The sequence below is a fragment of the Salvelinus namaycush genome, chromosome 29, assembly GCF_016432855.1.
Source record: "Salvelinus namaycush isolate Seneca chromosome 29, SaNama_1.0, whole genome shotgun sequence".
Taxonomy (NCBI): domain Eukaryota; kingdom Metazoa; phylum Chordata; class Actinopteri; order Salmoniformes; family Salmonidae; genus Salvelinus; species Salvelinus namaycush.
This window is the reverse complement of record NC_052335.1, coordinates 18,175,562-18,201,639: the sequence shown is the minus strand read 5'-3', so window position 1 is coordinate 18,201,639 and position 26,078 is coordinate 18,175,562. Positions and strand designations below refer to the sequence as shown.

General features: G+C 42.4%; 1 protein-coding gene across 1 annotated transcript in view; it reads right to left on the bottom strand.

The window, feature by feature from the left end:
* LOC120024342 (inositol-trisphosphate 3-kinase B-like) overlaps positions 1–26,078 on the bottom strand; it is a 49,511-nt gene that overhangs the window by 6,699 nt on the left and 16,734 nt on the right. Inside the window, exons 3-6 of the mRNA XM_038968563.1 lie at positions 5,150–5,249; positions 4,546–4,759; positions 3,138–3,342; positions 347–448 (exon numbers count right to left, since the gene is read on the bottom strand). Of these exons, the coding sequence (XP_038824491.1) occupies positions 347–448; positions 3,138–3,342; positions 4,546–4,759; positions 5,150–5,249 (621 nt within the window). The remainder of the gene's footprint in view (positions 1–346; positions 449–3,137; positions 3,343–4,545; positions 4,760–5,149; positions 5,250–26,078) is intronic.

The following is a 26,078-nucleotide window of genomic DNA, read 5'->3' as shown; positions in this document are numbered from 1 at the left end:
AGTGACAGATACAGTGTGTTTGGCTTGGCTTGCCCGCCTTGGCTTGGGCCTAGTGGTGCTAGATAAACACATGACAAACCAATGTGGAATGGAATGGAGGACATCTTGTTTGAGTGTTTAATTTCCCTTCTCTGTTTCCAGGACCCCGGGAGACCTAAATCACACACAGCCGTCCCGGCTATGACCTCACTTCCTGGGCCATTAGAGAGGTGGAAGTCCTTGGGAGTTCCCTCCAGGGGCCATTTGACCATGGGGCAGGGAGAGGTCTGCCGCAGCATTAGGGGGCTCCGGCTCACACACAAACACACCCCGAAAGAATCACAGAAACACATGCACACACACTCACCAGGATGTTCTGGTTTCCTTTGACAAAGTCGTTGAATGCCTCTGTCACTTGATCCATGCTCCTGGTCTTTTTAAAGTCTCTGTTTACCGTCCCGTCTTCCTTCTGCACAGACGAAGGGAAAGAAAGGCAGATATTTTTAGAGTCCAGCAGGATGGGGCCTCCAACAATTACATGATGTCTGAGGTCCCCCGTATACATGTGACACACACTGGTAGCTTGATACAAAGGCCTCCGTCATTCAAGGGGAGGCTAAAGAGCTTCAGAAGTCAGACCGTGGCATCAGCACGCTTCGGTTAGGCTGGCGGCTAGCGAAAGTCAGCTAAGCAAACCGAACGAGTGTGCTCGCATACTCCCTTAAAAGAATAAGAGGCAATAGTTTGTTCCTTTTGAGAAGCCGTAGCCAGTATACGCTTCCTCAAAATAGTCCGAATTCATCTAAGATAACTAAAGAAATCGTTCATTAATTTTGACGTTTTTGCCGAGGAGATCTTATTTTATATACATTTTATATCTACTGTAACTGAGATGTTTGGTTCAGTATTTCTAACTGAAGAAATGTGCATGAAAACGAGTCATCTCTCGTTAAATGACAACAAAGACTTTATTGAAGAATCCCTACTGTTGACCAATCACCGATGAAGGGGCATAGACTTCGGCTACCGACTTCGGCTTGCCTCCAGAAAAATAATTGTCTGCCCGAACAGCCGAAAAAAACCTCACCGAAGTCTAAAACGTCACAAAATGTCGTCATAATATACTGTATGCACAAACTCATCCAAACAGTTTCGGCTGGGAAGCATGCGAACTCCTTTATTCCTACTACTCAGTACTATACTATTATGCATAGCCATTTCTTTTAAGCAGCAAAACCCTGCTGAAAGAGGTGACTAAAACAGGAAAATGGCCCAACGTTTTGCATCATCTAAGACAGGAGGACGTGTCTCCACACACTTAATGTGCTCATATTGTAACTCTACCACAGCACTGTGCTCTACTGTCTCCGTAGAAATGCAGGCAAATAATAATATGGGCATTGAGCTGGGGCCCAACAGACACAACAGCAGCTGTGTGCTCTCTAAAAACTCACAGAACCTTTTGATTCTACACACAGTCTCCGAGGGCAACCCCTGGTGTCATGACAACAGAGAGAGCCATCAAAGCTCTGCGGGCCGTGGCCATCTATGGACATGGCTGGAGTCGGGAAAGAGAGACAGAGGAGTGGAAACTCCGGACAGCCCTGTTGCTGCTACTGCTCCCTACGCTGCCAGTCCAGTCTGAACTATTCATCCTGCACATCTGTCTTAAGCCCTCCAGAGTCAAATATCAGGGCCTCATTAGAGGAGACAGATTCTGGAAGATGGTGTTACGGCCAAACATAGCCAGGATTTCTCCCTCTTGGCTTTAGGAGGAATTAGACCCATGTCATCTAATTGTCTTGGAAGAATATGTTGCAGATATGCTCTTTTTGTTGTTGCACCCAGCTTTCTCCGAATAGGATTATTAGTGTGCTTAGCTTTACTAAGGCAGAATCACATGATCAGGCTGTCTGTCAGTCAGTCTGTCTGTCTGTGTGCTGCTGCATTGAATCTATTAGTTTCAGCTTGAAGGAGACTGATGGTGTGTAGGAGCAAATGGGACATGTCAGCAACTGAAGTTACTGTCAGTAGAGGTGTCACAAGCAGGCCCTATGTGTGACAAAAACACGCAACACACTCTATACACACTGACACCAAATAGAGGATATTCCTTCCTGTTGGCCCTGGCAACCCTCAGTATGAAGAATGCTATTAAGGGGCGACTGCAGGGTATGTCTGTACACAAACCAAGCAGGACCATCACGGTCAGCCCTTCTAAGTGGAATTACACTCTCAATTTCACATTATTACTGTTTTAATTATTATAATATCAACTAGTAACTACTGAGTGTACAGACTGACAGATGGAGTATTTGGTCACCTTTTGTCACGGCCGTTGGTAGGAGGAGACCAAGGTGCAGCGTGGTATGCGTACATTCTTATTTATTTTAACAAATGAACACTGAACAAACTAACAAAACGAACCGTGAAGCTATATGGATAGTGCAGACAGGCAACTAAACATAGAACAAGAACCCGCAAACACCAAAGGGAAAATTGCTACCTAAATATGAACCCCAATCAGAGACAACGATAAACAGCTGCCTCTGATTGGGAACCATATCAGGCCACCATAGACATACAAAACACCTAGACCTACTATAACCCTTGACATACAAAAACCCTAGACAATACAAAAACTAACGTACCCACCCTAGTCACACCCTGACATAACCAAAATATAAAGAAAACAGAGATATCTCAGGTCAGGGCGTGACACCTTTCCTATAGTGTTTACTTCTTCCAATAACGGACTGTTAAATTAGTTTTACAGAGTATGACTTTATGTCACAATGCATCACTCCACGGCAGGGATAGGCAACTAGATTCAGCCAAGGGACCATTTTTGTCAGAGCGGATGGTCGGGGGGCCGGCACATAATTATAATAATTTGTACTCTGCTAAATTTACCACAACTAAGCCCAAATGTTGTAGTTTTTTTTGAAACTTTGATTACATTGAGACACGCTCATATACGTCTCTTTTTTTATCCATGGCAATAGCTGGGAACAGATTTCCTTGATTAAACAGATGTATTTTTTGCTGAATTCCTGGTGATTTTATAGTCATTTTTGACCCCCCCCCCCCAAAAACACTCCTGTTGCCGACCACTGCTCTACCGTATATCCCAGTGCATGATCTGTCCCGTAGCTTACCTTGATGCCCTCGATGCGGAAGCCCAGGGTAGCGGTGGAGCTGATGGTCTCTCTCCACTGCATGTAGCGGGGCTTGGTGACCGCCTGCTGCTCCTGCTCCTCGGGGGTGGGTGCCAGGGGTTCCACCTCCACCATCTTCTGGTACATGTCCTTCCTCAGACTGGAATTCTTACGGGCCTTGGTCAACTCCTCCTCCAGGTACGTCCTTTGGTGGATAGAGAAGCTACGTCTGTTTGGTACTGACTTTGTTGAATGAGATTTTATGTTGTAACCAGTCCAGCAATCAAATTAATTTCCTTTTATGAGCCAATATAAAGGATAATTTGACTCTACTTCTTAGAATACAATCATTGCACAATATACTGCAAACATTGTGCAATACAATAATGATCATTCAGATCTTGTTTGACAAAGCAATTGAGTGATCATGCCCCAGGGGACAACATGTGAATGAAGAAGAGAATCTGTTTTCTTTCACATAACAATTATACTGTAGAATTATTATTGCAGTGAAGACAATAGGGATTTCCTTCTCTTCAGTTCATCCCTGAATAAGGGATTGTCTTAACCTTTCCTAGATTCATATTCTCCTTCTCATTCTTCCTGCAGTAGCCAGCTACCTCAAGAACAGGCCAGGCTTTAGTCTGTTAGCACTGCACCAAATTGTTGTGTTTGGAGGGGCTGGTTTATCATTTCCTAACATCCCGGCCATTCCAGAGAAGGCTCACACAACCAAAGTTGTGCTAGAGAGGAAAGGAGATGAGAGTAGAGGGATATAGCAGGGAGAGTGATGAAGGCCACCGGGCAACAAAGCTATTCGTCACAGCGGTAGAGTACAGGATACTGTAGCAAAACAGGCCTGACCTGTTAGCACCCAGTTCAAAGTGCCTCAGAAGAGTCTCCAATATTTCACTGGTCAGTAATAACTTTGCAAAGTGTCTCGGTATACCCATATCTGGTATACATCTGATGTAAACGTAACAAGGGAGATTTTGACAAATGTAACACGTACAGTATGTGGAGTTCGGCAGCCCAATAATGAACCCAAAGGAATGGAAGTTGTTTCCCAATACTTTCCCCACAGGCTGATTTAAGTCATGGTGTGTCTGAGAAGGGCCAGCTGGCTACAGTACATCTCTCCTCTCTAGGGGAGTGTGATGGTCACTCTTAGACCTTATGCCTAATGGATGTCTGCCTGATTGAATATTGGACCTTACCCTAACCTGTCAAAATGGAACAAAGAGATCTGAGAGCTACAATGACGTCCAACACTGATTTAAGGTCTATTTTCATTCACCCCCAAAAAGTTTAGATTAGGATATCCAGAGGGTAAACTGAGATATGTGCCTATGTGTAACTTCAACACAGAGATGCACCTGCCTATAAAGGTCCGTCAACCCACACTCACCTGACACCCATCTTGCAGTCCATGACGCAGGGCAGGTCGAACTCAGAGAGCAGATCATCCATCTGGTTGTACTTCTCCCCGTCCTTCTCCACGTCTCCGTGGTAGGCCGGTACGTAGGGACGCAGCACGTCTTTCATCAGCCAATCCAAGCAGCGCTGCTCACAGTCACAGTGCTTCTTCAGGATACGCCCGTTAGCCCCTGCCTTGAAACTGCCTGAGAGGAACCAAAACATGCAATAAAAACATTAGAGGATGTTCAGTGTTCACAGTAGGCCTGCTTTACTTTGTTTTGTCCTGTTGCTAAAGAAAAGGTCGTATCTGATTCTGAATGGACCATTCCATTTCAGATAGCCTAGCTACAGTATATACAAATAGGATGAAACTCTTAGTTATGCCCTAGTACTGAGCCTTTGAATATATGATTTGCAAGTATATCCCAACACTTAGCCTGAGACTAGATTTGAATTCCAAACACACTGGCCAATGGCCACTGTATCGTATCCAATCCAGCCAGGAGAAGGAGAGCGGAACACAGAACACACATTCCTTCCATAGCCTTATCCCAGAATCCCCGCATTCCAGAGGCAGCGTTGTCAAGGCCTACCTGCATGACCCGCCAGCTGGATCCAAGGGTACTTCTTCTTGAAAGACATGACGAATGGAGACCAGTGGACAATGTTCTTGATCTTCTTCCATGACTTGTGCTGTATGGATGACAAACAGAGGACGCTTCGAGTAAACCTACTGTGCGTTGTGTTCCTCGCACAATCCTCGTCTGTTTTCATTACAAGCACTGTAGTATTACAAGAGAAAAAAACACAGAACAATGCTCTGTTGTGTGTGGACGGCATTGTTACTTTATTACATTTAGAATACAGCCCACCACACATTAACATTTGACTCCTTTTGTTGTCATTCATTGATGTAGTTGAATGTATTACTTAGCAGTTGATGATTCAAACAGGGATTTCTCTCACAGAAGACAGTCACAGAGTCAGGCACACATCTTAACCAATATTAGCATACACCACAGAATTATTACAGACCACAGGAAACAACAACAAAAAGTAGAAACAACAACAAAAAACATCATTTGCATACATAAGACATCCAGTGTCTCTCCACGTGACTGCTGAGGAGAAGAATCTGCAATTGTTTACACTAGAGTACAAATGCTTTCCCATATGAAATAAATTAAATTATTTGTGGCTATAGGAAAACGTGATAATACCAGTTATTTCAGTATAACTCAGAAAATGGTATAATATACTTCCTCCAACCCAACTCATAATAACAGTCTGAAGTCAGTATTCAGCTCATTGATTGGGGATAAGAGCTTATTTAGTTGCTCTTGCTGCTTTAACACAAAACAAATGCTGGGTTAAAAACAACCCAATTTGGGTTCTTTGGTAACCCAGTGCTGGGTAAATATTGGACAGGACACACACTGGGTTATTTTGACCCAGCCAGTTGGGTTGCGTGAATAACCCAACATGTTGGGTTGTTGGGATTACGCAAACATGGGTTCATTTAATCATCAATTGGGTAGTTGGGTAGTTATTTTCATGCTGCTGGGTTGATCTAGCAACTGGGTCTTTTTTAATGTAATCCTCAGGTTATTTTCAGGAGGAGTGGCTTATTGGAGGCGTGGATTTCAGATAGATCTTATTGGCCACCTGTGAGAGTCATGTTAAGTTTACAGTTGAAATGTTCCTTGATTTTTTTGGTGCATTTTACACATTATTCTAGAATATAAAAATGATTTATTACATATTATAATAAGGTGGTATCTATCCCAACAATGGGATTTCCATTGGCTTTTAGGGAACTGTAAGCCTCTTTGAAGCTACAAAAATGTAAATGTTTAACCTTAACATGTGTACAGATAAACAGCAATGACATTTACTCTCACGGGTGGCTAAAAGTAACTATATGAAAGCCACGACCCTACTAAACTACTCCTCCAGTCTCCTGATCTGACTCGCTGGGTCATATCTCAATAACCCAGCACCAATAACCCAGCATCAACAACCCAAACCTACTCTTTTTAAAGAAAACAACCCAACTAAGTGACCAATGCCTGCAACCCAGCAGTCGGGTCATCCAGACAACCCAATATTGTTTAGAGTGTAGACATACTGAGCACCTATTCATGCAGAAACACCTCCAGATGGTCAGATTCACACACCAGTCCAGTGCTGCCGATGGTTAGCTAACTGTGCTTGGCAATCTAGTACCCATCGATTTGGGCCACTTTTCAACGGAGAGCCTATCACCTCAGAGAAAAGGTGTTAGGTGTCTGCTGCTATCAAATCATTAGGATGGTATCAATCTAACTAAGGGCATATGATCAGAGCCATGGTTAACTTCCTTTAGGAGTCTGAAAATATTTGGCATGGGCATTCAAATCCTCAGAAAGTTCTACAGCTGCACCATTGAGAGCATCTTGACTGGCTGCATCACCACTTGGTATGGCAACTGCTTGGCATCCGACCGCAAGGCGCTACAGAGGGTAGTGCATACGGCCTAGTTCATCACTGGGGCTGAGCTCCTTGCCACCCAGGACCTCCGTACCAGGCTGTGTCAGAGGAAGGCCCTAAAAATTGTCAAAGACTCCAGCGACCCAAGTCATAGACTGTTCTCTCAGATACCACACGGCAAGCGGCAAGTCTGGAACCAACAGGAATCTGAACAGCTTCTACCCCCAAGCAATGAGACTGCTAAACAGTTTAAATAGTTAACCAAATAGCTACCCGGACTATCTGCATTGACCCTTTTCGCAGTAACTTTTTTGACTCATCACATAAGCTGCTGCAACTGTTTACTATCAGTTACTTTATTCTACCTCAATTACCTCTTACCCCTGCACATCAACTCGGTACTGGTACCCCAAGTATATAGCCAAGTTATTGTAACTAATTATCTATTTATTATTATGTGTTTTACTTTTCTATTATTTCTCTATTTTCTTTCTCTCTGCAATGTTGGGAAGGACCCGTAAGTAAGCATTTCACTGTTAGTCTATACCTGCTGTTTACCAAGCATGTGACAAATACAATTTGATTTTGATTTAATGGCAGAGTGTGTTTTTGGGTTCCAGCCTAGTCGCTGTGCTCTGCTGATGGTTACACTGTATTATTTCCTCACTAGACGTCCCGGAGAGAGCTCTCTTTAATTTTCCGTCTTGGCATGGCCAGTGCATTCTTCACTCCACTAGCTGCTCTCCACCATGGATGGATGTGGGGTTTCCCTTAGCCACCAACTAACCACAGCACTCTGGTCTCTCTCGCCACAAGCACCAGAGCCAGCAGGGTAATATCGTTGTTCCAAGCCTGGGAGTTCAGTGCCTCCCTCACACACACAAACACACAACAGCAAGGACAAATGCACAAACAAGAGCCGTTCTGGCAAACAGAAGTCAGTCACAAGAAGCCCCTTCTCTCTCAGAGAGACGTTTAAGAGCCATTCTTAAGAGTCAGTACCATTAAAATGTACTTAATCAGAAGTTAGATACAGTATATTCTTGGCTATATATTTTCTCTCAGCTGACTTTGAAAAAACAATGACAAAGCAACTTCCCATACATGGAAGGATTTATATCTAGATGTGATTATAAGGTATAGGGCTATCTTTGGCCAGTGGACTTCTGTTTTCAGTAACACGGTAGATTAAGTTACATTCAGACGCTCATAAAAGGCACTGGAGTTCCTCTCAGTGCTGGCTTGGTTTCTCATCACGAGACTGTGCTGCTGTGCTCCAGCGGTGGGGGAGTCACTCAACTTGCTCTTCACACTACAGTGGGTGTGAGAGAGTATCAGACATACATGTAAGTGCGCGAAAACACACCGTGCTAGCTATCTCTCTCTCTCTCTCTCTCTCTCTCTCTCTCTCTCTCTCTCTCTCTCTCTCTCTCTCTCTCTCTCTCTCTCTCTCTCTCTCTCTCTCTCTCTCTCTCTCTCTCTCTCTCTCTCTCTCTCTCTCTCTCTCTCACGCACGCACGCACGCACGCACGCACGCACGCACGCACGCACGCACGCACGCACGCACACGCACACACACACACACACACCACTCGTCTTTCAGGTGGTGGAAACTGACTGATCTTGGGGTCAGCGGCAGAGAGGAGGCACTCAGGGGACAGGCAGGGCCCAGCCATCACATATAGGCCTGAGTGTGAGCTTTCCCCTTAGACCTGTTAATGTGTTTTTTAGATAGGCCACGATCATAACAGTAACACAGCCACACCCTCACAGGACAAACACTAGAAATACAGCACACACAAACACAGGCCTACAACAATACATACATCAACGACACACTTAGATGACCACATGCTTTAATGCTTTCCTGACGTTACTCGGTCTAAAAAAGTAAGCAGTTCAAGTATAATGATGCAGTAATAACATCACACGCATTCCCACAGAGGACACACACCAGATATACTCATAAATGCAGTAGTTTAGTTCCACGAAATGAGTGCCTTTTGCGTCCCTTTGATATTTTAAGTAGAAATTCTGCACTAATATTGCATTTTAAAAGCCTGTTATATTCAATGAAGTGTCCTTTAATATAGACCACATGGAAAATTCAATAAATCAGATTGTGTACATGAATAAAGACTTGCTAAAGTGCCGAAATGCAGCATTTAGCAATGGTGAAGAGTACTTAAGTAAAAATACTTTCAAGTACTACTTAAGCTACTAGTAGTCAGCTAGCCACTGCTAGCGGTCATCAGCTAACCTTTAGCCAGGACAACTCCTGCCAGTCTGTACAGCGTGTTTCAACCCAGATCTTATCGGACTTTTGCTAGCCTGCTAGCCCCCAGCCCACTAGCTGCCTGAATCGACGTGTCTCCAGCCCGTCCAGCTACTCATTGGACCCTATGATCACTCGGCTACGCATGCCTCTCCCTAATGTCAATATGCCTTGTCCATTGCTGTTTTGGTTAGTGATTATTGTCTTATTTCACTGTAGAGCCTCCAGCCCTGCTCAATATGCCTTACCTAACCCTTAAGTTCCACCTCCCACACATGCAGTGACATCACCTGGTTTAATTGATGTTTCTAGAGACAATGCCTCTCTCATCATCACTCAATGCCTAGGTTTACCTCAACTGTATTCACATCCTACCATACCTTTGTCTGTACATTATGCATGGAATCTATTCTACCGCGCCCAGAAACCGGCTCCTTTTACTCTCTGTCCCGAATGTACTAGACGACCAGTTCTTATAGCCCTTAGCCGTACCCTTATCCCACTCCTCCTCTGCTCCTCTGGTGATGTAGAGGTTAATCCAGGCCCTGCAGTGCCTAGCTCCACTCCCATTCCTCAGGCCCTCTCATTTATTGACTTCTCTAACCGTAAAGGCCTTGGTTTCATGCATGTTAACATTAGAAGCCTCCTCCCTAAGTTTGTTTTATTCACTGCTTTAACACACTCTGCCAACCCGGATGTCCTAGCTGTGTCTGAATCCTGGCTTAGGAAGGCACCAAAAACCCTGAAATGTCCATTCCTAACTATAACATTTTCTCACAATATAGAACTGCCAAAGGGGGCGGAATTGCAATCTACTGCAGAGATAGCCCGCAGAGTTCTGTCTTACTATCCAGGTCTGTGCCCAAACAAATTGAGCTTCTACTTTTAAAAATCCACCTTTCCAAAAACAAGTCTCTCACCGTTGCTGCTTGCTATAGACCACCTTCTGCCCCCAGCTATGCCCTGGACACTATATGTGAATTGATTGCCCCCAATATATCTTCAGAGCTCGTGCTGTTAGGTGACCTAAACTGGGACATGCTTAACACCCCGGCCATCCTACAATCTAAGTTTGATGCCCTCAATCTCACACAAATGATCAATGAACCTACCAGGTACAACTCCAAATCCGTAAACACGGGCACCCTCATAGATGTCATCCTAACTAACCTTCCCTCCAAATACACCTCTGCTGTCTTCAACCAGAATCTCAGTGATTACTGCCTCATTGCTTGCTTCCGAAATGGGTTTGCGGTCAAACGACCACCCCTCATCACTGTCAAACGCTCCGTAAAACACTTCAGCGAGCAGGCCTTTCTATTCGACCTTGCCCAGGTATCCTGGAAGGAAATTTACCTCATTCCGTCAGTAGAAGATGCCTGGCTATTCTTTAAAAGTGCTTTCCTCACAATCTTAAATAAGCATGCCCCATTCAAAAAATGTTGAACCAGGAACAGATATAGCCCGAGGTTCACTCCAGACCTGACTGCCCTTGACAGCACAAAAACATCCTGTGGCGTACGGCATTAGCATCAAATAGCCCCCGCGATATGCAACTTTTCAGGGAAGTTAGGAACCAATATACACAGGCAGTTAGGAAAGCAAAGGCAAGCTTTTTCAAACAGAAATTTGCATCCTGCAGCACAAACTCCAAAAAGTTCTGGGACACTGTAGTCCATGGAGAATAAGAGCACCTCCTCCCAGCTGCCCACTGCACTGAGGCTAGGAAACATTGTCACCACTGATAAATCCACAATAATTGAGATTTTCGATAAGCATTTTTCTACGGCTGGCCATGCTTTCCACCTGTCCACCCCTACCCTGGTCAACAGCCCTGCACTCCCCACAGCAACTTGCCCAAGCCTCCCCCATTTCTCCTTCACACAAATCCAGATAACTGATGTTCTGAAAGAGCTGCAAAATCTGGACCCCTACAAATCAGCAGGGCTAGACAATCTGGACCCTCTCTTCCTAAAATGATCTGCTGAAATTGTTGCAACCCCTATTACTAGCCTGTTCAAACTCTCTTTTGTATCGTCTGAGACCCTAAAAGATTGAAAACCTGCAGCGGTCATCCCCCTCTTCAAAGGGGGAGACACTCTAGACCCACACTGCTACAGACCTATATCTATCCTACCCTGCCATTCTAAGGTCTTCGAAAGCCAAGTTAACAAACAGATCACCGACCATTTCGAATCCCACCGTACCTTCTCTGCTATGCAATCTGGTTTCAGAGCTGGTCATGGGTGCACCTTAGCCACGCTCAAGGTCCTAAACGATATCATAAACGCCATCGATAAGAGACAATACTGTGCAGCTGTATTCATCGACCTGGCCAAGGCTTTCGACTCTGTCAATCACCACATTCTTATCGGCAGACTCAATAGCCTTGGTTTCTCAAATGACTGCCTCGCCTGGTTCACCAACTACTTCTTAGACAGAGTTCAGTGTGTCAAATCGGAGGGCCTGTTGTCCGGACCTCTGGCAATCTCTATGGGGATGTCACAGGGTTCAATTCAAGGTCATCTATAAGTCTTTGCTAGGTAAAGCCCCGCCTTATCTCAGCTCACTGGTCACCATAGCAGCACCCACCCGTAGCACGCGCTCCAGCAGGTATATTTCACTGGTCATCCCCAAAGCCAATTCCTTATTTGGCCGCCTTTCCTTACAGTTCTCTACTGCCAATGACTGGAACGAATTGCAAAAATGAAGCTGAAGCTGGAGACCCATATCTCCCTCACTAACTTTAAGCACCAGCTGTCAGAGCAGCTCACAGATTACTGCACCTGTACATAGCCCATCCAACTACCTCATCCCCATACTGTTATTTTTTTTCTTCTCCTTTGCACCCAGTATCTCTACTTGCACATTCATCTTCTGCACATCTATCACTCCAGTGTTTAATTGCTAAATTGTAATTATTTCGCCACTATGGCCTATTTAATGCCTTACCTCCCTTATCTTACCTCATTTGCACACACTGTATATAAACGTTTTCTCTATTGTGTTATTGACTGTATGTTTGTTTATTCCATGTGTAACTCTGTGTTGTTGTTTGTGTCGCACTGCTTTGCTTTATCTTGGCCAGGTCACAGTTGTAAATGAGAACTTGTTCTCAACTAGCCTACCTGGTTAAATAAAGGTGAAATAAATAAAATACAAAAATAAAGTGGTTGTTTTTACTTTACTATTTTATTTTTGACAACTTGTACTTTTACTTCACTACATTCTTAAAGCAAATAATGTACTTTTTACTCCATACATTTTCCCTGACACCCAAAAGTACTTGTTACATGTTGAATGCTAAGCAGGGCTGGAAAATGGTCCAATACATGCACTTATCAAGAGAACATCCCTGGCCATCTCTACGGCCTCTGATCTGGTTGACTCACTAAACACAAATGCTTTGTTTGTAAATGATGTCTGAGTTTTGGAGTGTGCCCGTGTCTATTCGTATTTTTTTTTTAAAGAAAATGGTGCTGTCTGGTTTGCTTAATATAAGGAATTTGAAATGGTTTATACTTTTACTTTTGATACTTAAGTACATTTTATCAATTACATTTACTTTTAATACTTAAGTATATTTAAAACCAAATACTTTTAGACTTTTACTCAAGTAGTATTTTACTGTGTGACTTTCACTTTTACTTGAGTCATTTTCTATTAACGTATCTTTACTTTTACTCAAGTATGACAATTGGGTACTTATTCTACCACTGTCATTTTGACATGTCCCTCAGTGTACCTACCCTCTGTGACTTCTAGGAAGATTTTAACCCACTTAACCCCAAAATGTTTTCACCATCATTGTAAAGCCCTCATCGTTATTTTGTTGCTTTGACAAAGTCATTTCTGAAGATTATTATTTAGTTAATGTGATTAGTGATTCATCTACGTCAGCCCCTCATTTTAAGGACACCCTATGACCTGAAACTATTCCTTTTTTTTATTCAAAAGAGACATTCAACATGTAATAGTGAAATCATAGTGTAAAAGCAGGTGAGCTGGTTCTACTCGTTTTGGCTATTTTCTGGTGTTTTGTGGTGGAAAACTGAGCAGATCGAGTATAATACGTCAACCCTGTTACCCACAGATTTAAATAGCTTTTGTGAAGCTTGCATTCAATTGCCTCTCCCTGTTGCACACAACAAGCTTCCATTCCCCCTGTCACAAGGAGATTTATGGCTGATGTAAGATGAAATCGTCAACCCTGTTACTGTCAACCCTGTTACTTTATTTGGCACTTAATATCCACTTACTATAGGAATTTTGTTTTATTTAACCTTGAGATTGGAAAACATGTTGTTGTTTTTGCCTAACTTTTAATGACATCATTAAAAAAATTGTGAAATCAACAACACAAAAATGACCAACTTACACATCTCAAAGGACACCGAATTGGTGGAACGACCCAGTACATGTACATCTGAGCAGAGGAGGCTGGTGGGAGGCACTATAGGAGATTTGGCTCATTGTAATGGCTGGAATGGAATAAACGGAACGCTATCAAACACATCAAATATATGGAAACCACATGTTTGACTTCGTTCCACTAATTCCATTCCAGCCATTACAATGAGCCCGTCCTCCTATAGCTCCTCCCACCAGCCTCCTCTGCATCCGACGTATAATAGCATTTTTTGGTGCTACTCCATCCATAGTGAGAAAGTAGCTAAGTAGTGAGCACAATATAATGGCTCCACCTAGTTCTGTTCAAAATAAATCTCTTAGAAATCCTCAAACCCCATCCATCACTAGTGTTGGAACATTGTGAATAGATTTTCCCTTTGAGTTAACGGTTTAAAAGAGAAGGTATCTCTGTGTTCTGTGATATTTCTGTGCATTCAGATGAAAGCAGAGTGAGTGGCTCATCTGAGTCTCTCACAGCTCAGCTCAGGCACTGGGGTTCTGGTCTGTATCAAAGTTGCTGATGGGAAACAAAACCGGCCAGCCATGGTGGTTTGGGTTGTGGTTGGGGGTGCTTAAAAAGACATTAGTCACACAGACTGACAGGTACTGGGCCACTGCACTGAGCCGACATGGAGGGGTGCAGGAGAAGACGACCGACAGTACCCCTCACAGACAGGAGAGACGGATCAAAACAGCTCAGTGTTAGAAGGAAGCAGAGAGGAGCCATGGAGACGCACTGGAGACTGGGGAAACAGACGATGCAGGAAGAGTCTGTGAGACAGGAACTGACTGGAGACTGGGGAAACAGACGATGCAGGAAGAGTTTGTGAGACAGGAACTGACTGGAGACTGGGGAAACAGACGATGCAGGAAGAGTCTGTGAGACAGGAACTGACTGGAGACTGGGGAAACAGACGATGCAGGAAGAGTCTGTGAGACAGGAACTGACTGGAGACTGGGGAAACAGACGATGCAGGAAGAGTCTGTGAGACAGGAACTGACTGTAGACTGGGGAAACAGACGATGCAGGAAGAGTCAGTGAGACAGGAACTGACTGGAGACTGGGGAAACAGACGATGCAGGAAGAGTCTGTGAGACAGGAACTGACTGGAGACTGGGGAAACAGACGATGCAGGAAGAGTCAGTGAGACAGGAACTGACGGGAGACTGGGGAAACAGACGATGCAGGAAGAGTCTGTGAGACAGGAACTGACTGGAGACTGGGGAAACAGACGATGCAGGAAGAGTCAGTGAGACAGGAATTGACTGGAGACTGGGGAAACAGACGATGCAGGAAGAGTCTGTGAGACAGGAACTGACTGGAGACTGGGGAAACAGACGATGCAGGAAGAGTCAGTGAGACAGGAATTGACTGGAGACTGGGGAAACAGACGATGCAGGAAGAGTCTGTGAGACAGGAACTGACTGGAGACTGGGGAAACAGACGATGCAGGAAGAGTCAGTGAGACAGGAACTGACTGGAGACTGGGGAAACAGACGATGCAGGAAGAGTCAGTGAGACAGGAACTGACTGGAGACTGGGGAAACAGACGATGCAGGAAGAGTCAGTGAGACAGGAACTGACTGGAGACTGGGGAAACAGACGATGCAGGAAGAGTCAGTGAGACAGGAACTGACTGGAGACTGGGGAAACAGACGATGCAGGAAGAGTCAGTGAGACAGGAACTGACTGGAGACTGGGGAAACAGACGATGCAGGAAGAGTCTGTGAGACAGGAACTGACTGGAGCGACTCTGGTATGGAGGGATGGAAAAGGGTGGAGGGAGGATGTCAGGTCAAGATGACCGCATGTGTGGTCAAAAGTATTCATGGAAGTTTGTGACAGAAAAATGTTATGCATTTATTAATTCAATATTATCCATGCTGAATAAGATACAAACAGTATATAAGCATTGCAGTCATAACCTAATTCCTCATATCTAAAAGCACTTTACATATGTCACTGAATTCCTTTTATGACCTCTGACCACCCATCAGAACTTACAAAACATGATAACTTTTTATCAGGATAGAGATAAGACCTATACAGAACACAGAACTAGTTTTGGTTTAATAAACAAGAGTAGCACCTCCATACTGCTATAAAATAAAGCAACAGGCAAGCGTTTCCCATATATTCATTGGGGGACATCGCTGCTAAATTGTTGCCACCGCTACAAAAAAATATATTGTAATTTTTCTTCAATATATATTTCTGCCCCTGCTATCCTTGCCACCACTGCTGAAAAAAATCATAGTGGAAACACTGAACAGGCACTTCAGTATAAACTGATGTCTAAAGCCAGCAAGTTGCTGTTACAGTACCTGCAGCTCTCTGAGGAAGAAGAGGATAGACGCTGAGACAACATCCAGCACAGGGACAACCAGGCTCCACATGTGAAAGACAAAAGACGACATGGTGATAGATGAATGGATGGATGCTGCACTCTGTCTCTCCACTTTCCTCTCTCAAGGATCAGACAAGCTGCTGGCTATAATCTGAGGCTTCACAGGGGCAGGACAATAGGGCTTATGGCTCATTTGTTTCACAAAGCCACCTTAGAAAAACAAAGGGCCATGCAAATGAGTTGGTATGACTTTGAGAGTGAGGACTTGAGAGGCAGGCGACCCAGCGTCCGTAGACATGGCCTTGCCTGCCTGTAGTCAGGTCTGAATCTATGTGCCTTCCGCGTCCATGCAAATCACCTGTTCCTTAAACACACAAATCACAAACATGTGGGCAATGCATAGACAGCAGACTGCTCAGGTAGTGACATGTAAGACACACATCAGGACTAGGGTTGAATGGAGGGAACACGGTTACCAAGATTTACCAGGATTTAACGCCCAAAACCACTCCCTTTTCCCGGGATAAATAACTGCGAGAAACCAGTCAATTCTAATAAATTATTTATTTGAACAGCATGGTGTGAAATGGAACTGTTAAATTATATGCAATGTCTAAATCTGGCTTCTCTACGGCCTCTGCATGATGAATCATCAACGCTCAGGTTGTGAACAGACAGCCCATCTCAGTATGGAGCGCATGTAGATTTCATCATGGTAACTTTTATTCTTGTGACAGGTAGGCTTGCATTTTCTGAAGCATAGTCTATGCTACAGCCTATCACTCGAATATCATTGCTTTAAATCAGTGCATGCGCAAGCAGTCTCTAGCAGTCTTTTTCTCTCTCCATCAACTCCATTCAAATTGCATTCAAAATAGGTCATCCTGTTCTACATTGATATATAGCTCTATATATAGATGTCCTAGCCTACCTCTTTCAGGTAACACATTCAATGCAGCATTAGCCTAATTATTTGCTAATTAATGATGGGTTATGCATAATACGTTTCTAATTTATATCCTCTGTCTCTTGCACACGCACACACTATGCTTACTGGCCTCTCTCCTTAAAAAACGCTCCTTAGCTCTTGGAGCCTCATGCAGGAAAAGCTAGACTAGAATAGCTTTAATGCACAAGACTATTTGAAGAGGGACGCAAGGGCTTTTTTGATGAATGTTAAATACAGAAGCCAATAGAACTCAGGGGTAGTGTGATAGAAAAGCGAACGCGCGATGGCAGTAAGCTATAACCATTCAATCTTCGTGAAGAGAAGTGAAAGCCTTCTGCATCTAATTATAGTCCTATATTATTCAAGGATGTCGTTAGAATGATGAAGATAAGGACAACAAAACGTATTTAAGTGTTGAAAGCGAGGAAGGAATGAAGCAACAATAGAGAAAGAGGTAGGCTAATAACATCAGGGGAAATATTATGAAAAGGGTACATGCATCAGCCTGCTAATTATACAAATAGGCCCTATTATATATCAAAAATCAAATTAGCTAGCCTATACTTGCAACTTTGTAGGTCGCATGTGCTGCACCATAATCGCATGTTCTCTTCTGCTGTATCATGGTTTGAACAATGTTTGTAATTCCACACCATATAATACAGTATAATACAATACAATACAGTAATACAGTTTACACTCAAAAAGATTAGCCTACTGGAGCTAGTATAGTTTATTTAGCCAAGAGAGTAAATAGCTAGCTACATCTATGGGCTTTTATGTTTTTCTGTCGTGCGTAATGTGCAGTAGCCTATATCATATATGTATTGGATAACGGCACAATAATTTGGACGTTTTTGGGCTACGGCTCATAAAATGTATTTAATGTAGGGCTCATAAAATATCTTTAATGTAGGGCTCATAAAATATCTTTAATGTAGGGCTCATAAAATATCTTTAATGTATGGTTCATCAGGCTCAGGTAGCATCAGGCTTGAATTTTCGATCAAAGCTCTAATCAAATCCAGCCGTAGGCCTATTTAAATGCATTATAATGTTTTTGAATGAGACTTCCGGTTTTGGCAGGAAAGACTGGGTTACCCGGGAGAAAAGTGATTTATTCTCAGTATGGAACATTTGTAAAATACTGGGAAAATATTCAACCCTAATCAGGACACAGTGGGACGAACAGACAGACCGACACTCAACAGCACACAGTTAACATACTAAATCCCAGCTCTGTCTGAGAAGGAATGATTGAGGGCGGGGGTGGACTAATATGGAGTTTCAGTGTATTTAGGCTATACTTGGTAAACACTTGGTAGTACAAGAGTAGTGTTTTCACTGTTTATTTTTATATCCAGATTGTAACTGCCACTAAATCCATAAAACACACAGTGGTTTACTTTTAGAATCAAGATTCAGTGTGTGACTATTGGCTAACTAAAGTACTAGAATATACCACGTGTACAAAACATGCTCTTTCCATGACATAGACTGACCAGGTGAATCCAGGTGAAAGCTATGATCCCTTATTGATGTCCTTGATAAATCCACTTCAATCAGTGTAGATGAAGGGCAGGAGACAGGTTAAAGAAGGGTTTTTAAGCATTGAAACAATTGGGAAATGGATTTCTTATTTGTGCCATTCAGAGTGTGAATGGGCAAGACAAAAGACAAAAGTGCCTTTGAATGGGGTATGGGAGTAGGTACCTGGCACACCGATTTGAGTGTGTCAAGAACTGCAATGCTGCTGGGTTTTTCACACTCAACAGTTTCCCGTGTGTATCAAGAATGGTCCAACACTGAAAGGACATCCAGCCAACTTTACACAACTGTGTAAAGTGGAGTTACAGCCGTATTCTAAAATGGATTAAATAGTATTTTTCCCTCATCAATCTACACACAAAGCCCCATATTGACAAAGCAAAAACAGGTTTTTAGAAATGTTTGTAAATTTAAAAAAAAATCTAAACTTCAATATCACGTTTACATAAGTATTCAGACCCTTTACTCAGTACCTTGTTGAAGCACCTTTGGCAGCGAATAAAGCCTCAAGTCTTCTTGGGTATGACGCTACAAGCTTGGCACACCTGTATTTGGGAAGTTTCTCCCATTCTTCTCTGCAGATCCTCTCAAGCTCTGTCAGGTTGGATGGGGAGCATCGTGCACAGCTATTTTCAGGTTCTCTCCAGAGATGTTTGATCAGGTTCAAGTCCGGGCTCTGGCTGGGCCACTCAAGGACATTCATCCCTATCATCCCCTGGTAGGGATGGTGCCAGGTTTCCTCTAGACGTGACGCTTGGCATTCAGGCCAAAGAGTTCAATCTTGGTTTCATCAGACCAGAGAATCTTGTTTCTCATGGTCTGAGAGTCCTTTACGTGTCTTTTGGCAAACTCCAAGTGGGCTATCATGTGCCTTTTACTGAGAAGTGGCTTCGGTCTGGCCACTCCACCATAATGGCCTGATTGGTGGAGTTCTGCAGAGATGGTTGTCCTTCGGGAAGGTTCTCCCATCTCCACAGAGGAACTCTGGAGCTCTGTCAGAGTGACCATCGGGTTCTTGTTCACCTCCCAGACCAAGGCCCTTCTCCCACAATTGCTCAATTTAGAATATTCTTGGTGGTTCCAAACTTCTTCCATTTAAGAATGATGGAGGCCACTGTGTTCTTAGGGAACTTCAATGTTGCAGACATGTTTTGGTACCCTTCCCCAGATCTGTGCCTCGACACAATCCTGTCTCAGAAATCTATGGACAATTCCTTCGACCTCATGGCTTGGTTTTTGCTCTGACATGCACTGTCAACTGTAGGACCTTATATAGACAGGCGTGTGGCTTTCCAAATCATGTCCAATCATTTGAATTTCCCACAGGTGGACTCCAATCAAGTTGTAGAAACTTCTCAAGGATGATCAATGGAAACATGTACCTGAGCTCAATTTCGAGTCTCATAGCAAAGGGTTTGTATACTTATGTAAATAAGATATTTCTGTTATTTGTAATACATTTGCAAAAATGTCTAAAAACCTGTTTTCACTTTGTCATTATGGGGTTTTGTGTGTAGATTGATGAGGACATTTTTTTACTTAATCCATTTTAGAAAAAGGCTGTAACGTAATAAATGTGACAAAAGTCAAGGGGTCTGAATACTTTCCGAATGCACTGTAGGTTATTTACATAAGCTCATTTCCTGAGGATTCTCTGGGGTTGTGTTCAGAGAGGATCTGAGGTCACTCCAGTGGTGTGACGTATTTGGGGTGATTTGTCCCAGTGAGACTTCCTTTTCCTGTATTCCTGGGATGATGGATTCCCCCAGTTCTGCTGCTCCTCTCTGGACTCAATAATTCTCTCCACTTCCATCAAAGTTAGGAAGCACATAATATACCTGTCATTATTCCTACTCAGCAGCCATGCCAAGCACTGGAGAGAAGTGTTTCGAGGGAAAAACTGACAGTACTATCCATTCAAGTGAAATCTAGTCATTGTTTACTTTCTAGTAACATAATCCTTGATGGAATACTTATAGCTGTTACCTATGCAGTTGTATAGTATTTGTCGTGCATAATGAACCATTGTGTTCACACATAGACGTTAAAGGCCACTCTGTCATTGGCAGAGCTGAAAATGGTCAGGTACTTGCATCCAGACTCAGAGACAGATTTGCATGACTATACTATTGAGGAGTTGTTTCTGCTGTATCCATCAGTTTCAATTAGGTTATTGAGGCTGTTTTACATATGCAAGTTAGTCTACTAAATTCTACAGAGGTTGAATAGATTTGTTAAGTTAAAGACAAAAGATCATACCAGGCCAAACACCAGGTATTGAGATGAGTTGAGACTACGTCATTGGGTATCTATGACAATTGTGGCCATTGGCCATAATCAAACTAAGTTAGTTCAATATTGAGGTTATGGGCAAATGAGCCTTAAACTCATTTGTAACTCTCTTAAGCATTTATTCTCCAGATTTTCTCAACCTGCTTTGTGCTCTTAAAAATCTGAAATGTTACACACATCATTGACATCCAGATCTTGGCTCCAGGTGATGTGTTTTGAATGATTTGATGAGCCCAAGTTTGTCTGTACCTGTTTGTGGCAATTATGATGACAGTAGCATATACAGCACATACAGGGCCTTCAGAAAGTATTCACACTCGTTGACTTTTTCCACATGTTGTTGTGTTAAAATGGAGGAGCCCTTTCCTGCAGTCAAATGGGTGGAATGTTAGAAACTTGACTTTTTTATTGTTATATAGTACCAGTCAAAAGTTTGGATACACCTACTCATTCAAAGGTTTTTCTTTTTTGCCTAGAGTGTGCAAAGCTGTCATCAAAGCAAAGGGTATATAAAATATATTTTGATTTGTTTAACACTTTTTTGGTTACTACATGATTCCATATGTGTTATTTCATAGTGTTGATGTCTTCACCATTATTCTACAATGTAGAATTTTTTTTAAATAGAGAAAAACCTTGGAATGAGTAGGTGTGTCCAAACTTTTGACTGGTACTGTATGTGTAAAGCCTCTGAGAATATGATGTCAATTCTTCCAAGCTTTAGTCTTCCCTCAGCAGCATCACAACAGTAACCATTCAGAGGGCAATCAGACAGGAAGACAGACAGACAGACCTAGTCCTGGAGGACAAGGGGTCCTCAATTACATTCAGCAGTGGGCCGATTCTTCTTTGAGCGGATGGTCGGAGGGCCGACACATAGTTTAAAATAATTTGTACACTGCAAATTGACTGCAACAATCCCAATCAGATATAGTATTTCACAAAAACAAAATAATTTCAAACCTTGATTACATTAGTAGACGATCACATATGCCACTATATCTATGCGTAGCAATACTTGATCAGGTGTGTCCAAACTTTTGACTGGTACTGTATATATAATTTCACAATTAATACACTTTTTTATTTTTTTAACAGCAGAATATCTGTTGTTTCTATGTCAAACGATTTTGTTATATTTCAGTCTTCTATGATGTATATAAAGTGTAATATTGGGAAGCCAACTCAAAATTGAATACATTTCAACACTATATCTGACACGGTCAGGTGTCTTTTTTTCTTTAAGCCCATAACCATGTCTGTGAAGTGTATACTTTGGTTTCAAAGTACATTTGTTTAAGACAACCAAGAAACACACTGTGTGACCATGATTTAGCCCACTGCAGTAAAAGGTTAAATTTAGATTTTTTTGTCACTGGCCTACACATAATACCCCATAATGTCAAAGTTGAATTATGTTTTTTCAAATTCAAAATTTGAATAACATTTTTACAAATCAATTAAAAATGAAAGCTGAAATGTCTTCAGTCAATAAGTATTTAATGGCTGTAATAGGATAAAACTGAGGAAGGATCAAAAACATGGCAGTTACTCCACAATACTAACCTATTGTAATTGACAGAGTGAAAAGAAGGAAGCCTGTACAGAATAAAAATATTCCAAAACATGCATCCTGTTTGCAATAAGACACAAAGTAAAACTGCAAAAAATTTGGCAAAATAATGACCTTGAATACAAAGTGTTATGTTTGGGGAAAATACAAGACAACACATCACTGAGTACCACTCTTCATATCTTCAAGCATGGTGGTGGCTGCATCATTTTATGGGTATGCTTGTCATCGGTAAGGACTTGGGAGTTTTTTATAATAAAAATAAACGTAATAGAGCTAAACACAGGCAAAATTCTAGAGGAAAACCTGGTTGAGACTTTTTTCCAACAGACACTGGGAGACTAATTTACTTTTCAGCAGAACAATAACCTAAAACACAAGACTAAATATACACTGGAGTTGCTTACCAAGATGACATTGAATGTTTTTGAGTGGCCTATTTACATGTTTTACCTAAATCAGTTAGAAAATCAATGGCAAGACTTGAAATGGCTGTCTAACGATGATCAACAACCAACTTGACAGAGCTTGAAGAATTAAAAAATAAATAATGCAAATATTGTACAATTCAGGTGTGAAAAGCTCTTAGAGACTTACCCAGATAGACTGCCAAAGGTGATTCTAACATGTACTGACTCAGAGGGTTGAAAACTTATCTAATCAATATATATTAATGTTTCATTTTTCTTATTTTTATTTTTTTACAAATATTAAAATATTTCTATTTCACTTTGACATTACAGAGTATTTTGTGTAGATCGTTGACAAAAAATTACAATTAAATCAATTTTAACTGCACTTTGTAACACAACAAAATAAGAAAAAATTAAAGGCAATATATCTATACATTTAAACGCAAGCCACACAGACAGGACAAATAGTCGAGCCGACTTCACATTCAGATAATGCAGTTGAAGTCAGAAGTTTACATACAGTTAGGTTAGAGTCATTAAACTTATTTTCAAGCACTCCAAAAATGACTTGTTAACAAACTATAGTTTTGGCAAGTCGGTTAGGACATCTACTTTGTGCATGACAAGTAATTTTTCCAACAATTGTTTACAGACAGACTATTTCACTTATAACTCACTGTATCACAATTACTATGTTGACTGTGCCTTTAAACAGCTTGGAAAATTCCAGAAAACAATGTCATGGCTTTAGAAGCTTCTGATAGGCTAATTGACATCATATGAGTCAATTGGAGGTGTACCTGTGGATGTATTTCAAGGCCTACCTTCAAACTCTTTGCCTCTATGCTTGAAATCATGGGAAAATCTAAACAAATCAGCCAAAACCTCAGAAAAAAATGTGTAGACCTCCACAAGTCTGGTTCATCCTTGGCAGCAATTTCCAAACGCCTGAAGGTACCACGTTCATCTGTACAAACAATAGTACGCAAGTATAAACACCATGGGATCATGCAGCCGTCATACCGCTGAGGAAGGAGACACTTTCTGTCTCCTAGATGAATGTACTTTGGTGCGAAAAGTGCAAATCAATCCCAGAACAACAGCAAAGGACCTTGTGAAGAAGCTGGAGGAAACAGGTATAAAAGTATCTATATCCACAATAAAACGAGTCCTACATCGACATAACCTGAAAGGCCGCTCAGCAAGGAAGAAGCCACTGCTCCAAAACCGCCATAAAAAAGCCAGACTACGGTTAGCAACTGCACATGGGGACAAAGATCGTACTTTTTGGAGAAATGTCCTCTGGTCTGATGAAACAAAAATAGAACTGTTTGTCCATAATGACCATCGTTTAGTTTTTGAGGGAAAAAGGGGGAGGCTTGCAAGCCGAAGAACATCATCCTAACCGTGAAGCACGGGGGTGGCAGCATCATGTTGTGGGGGTGCTTTGCTGCAGGAGGGACTGGACTTCACAAAATAGATGCCAGGAAAATTATCTGGATATATTGAAGCAACATCTCAAGACATCAGTCAGGAAGTTAAAGCTTGGTCGCAAATGGGTCTTCCAAATGAACAATTACCCTAAGCATACTTCCAAAGTTGTGGCAAAAGGACAACAAAGTCAAGGTATTGGAGTGGCCATCACAAAGCCCTGACCTCAATCCTATAGAAAATGTGTGGGCAGAACTGAAAAAGCATGTGCGAGCAAGGAGGCCTTACAAACCTGACTCAGTTACACCAGCTCTGTCAGGAGGAATGGGCCAAAATTCACCCAATTTATTGTGGGGAGCTTGTGGAAGGCTACCCGAAATGTTTGACCCAAGTTAAACAATTTAAAGGCAATGCTACCAAATACTAATTGAGTGTATGTAAACTTCTGACCCACAGGGAATGTGATGAAAGAAATAAAAGCTGAAATAAATCATTCTCTCTACTATTATTCTGACATATCACATTCTTAGAATAAAGTGGTGATCCTAATTGACCTAAAACAGGGATTTTTTTTACTAGGATTAAATGTCAGGAATTGTGAAAAACTGAGTTTAAATGTACTTGGATGGCTAAGGTGTATGTAAACTTCTGACTTCAACTGTAGGTATGAAGACATATCAGCTTCTGTTGAGTTTTCAGTACAGCACAGCTAGCACCACGTGAAACCACAATACTTTCCTACTACCGTCTCCCCCGTGCTGCAGCAATCACTCACCTAGTGTCAGGCATGAATAGAGGTAAGCAAGCTGCCATTGTATCCTAGCAAAGCAGGCAGGGAGGCAGGCAGGCAGCATTCATTTTGTTCAAGCGATAATAGATGGGATTTTTCTGTTCATTTTGTTCAGTGACTGTTGACGAAGACGTTGAGGTTCAAAACACCTCCATGTGCAGTGTGTTTTCCTAACTCAAATCCTCAGAGCAGAGCGAGAACGGGTGATTTGTAGTCAAGCTCATGGGATATTACCACCTTAATTGGGATATGAAGTGCTCCTCAGTGCATCAGTCACAGTCATCTAATGGTCTGGCACAGTGATGAGAATCACATGGCCAGTGCTGGAGGTAAATAGTTAGATAGACCATACCAAAACAAGCAACACAGCAGGGCAGAGGCTGGGGGCAGACGCTCAGTATAACCTCTGAACAAGTGTTCCACAGTCTTCATCCATCCTAATAGGCCCACAGATCCTCCCTTCTCCCCCTAATCCTGTATGACTGTTCTATCCTACTGTAAATAAGTCTCAGCCATGGTGGGTTGAGATTCGTGAAACCATTATTCCTCAACATAGTCTACATGTCCCCACATATGTTTAAGTCATAAACTCTATTATACTCCCTGATATTAATTTGAAGTTGAATGAACCAACGTTTTGGCATCCAGTGTATACAGGGGCCCTGACAGAATGGGTGTGAATGTTCAGCCACTCTTTTCAGGACAGCCATGGACCAGAAGACCTCTCTCTTTCTCTACCCCTCACCATCTATCCATCCATCCCTCTTTCTCCATTCCAGCCATTCTACATGCACACTATTAATAGCACCGCCACGTTTGTTAGTTGGGGACTGGAAGAGGCAGCTCTGTATCGTGGGGAGAGCGCGCAACCTCATTGCATCGTGCTATTGTTCTGCTATAGAGACCCAGGCAGCGTTCTATATTGAACAGGAGGAAAGGGATGCCGCTGTTCTACAGTGACTCCTCCACCTCATTGGTGTTGTTAAAGTTTCCACTGAGCACGGCGCCGAGCACAGAGAGGAAG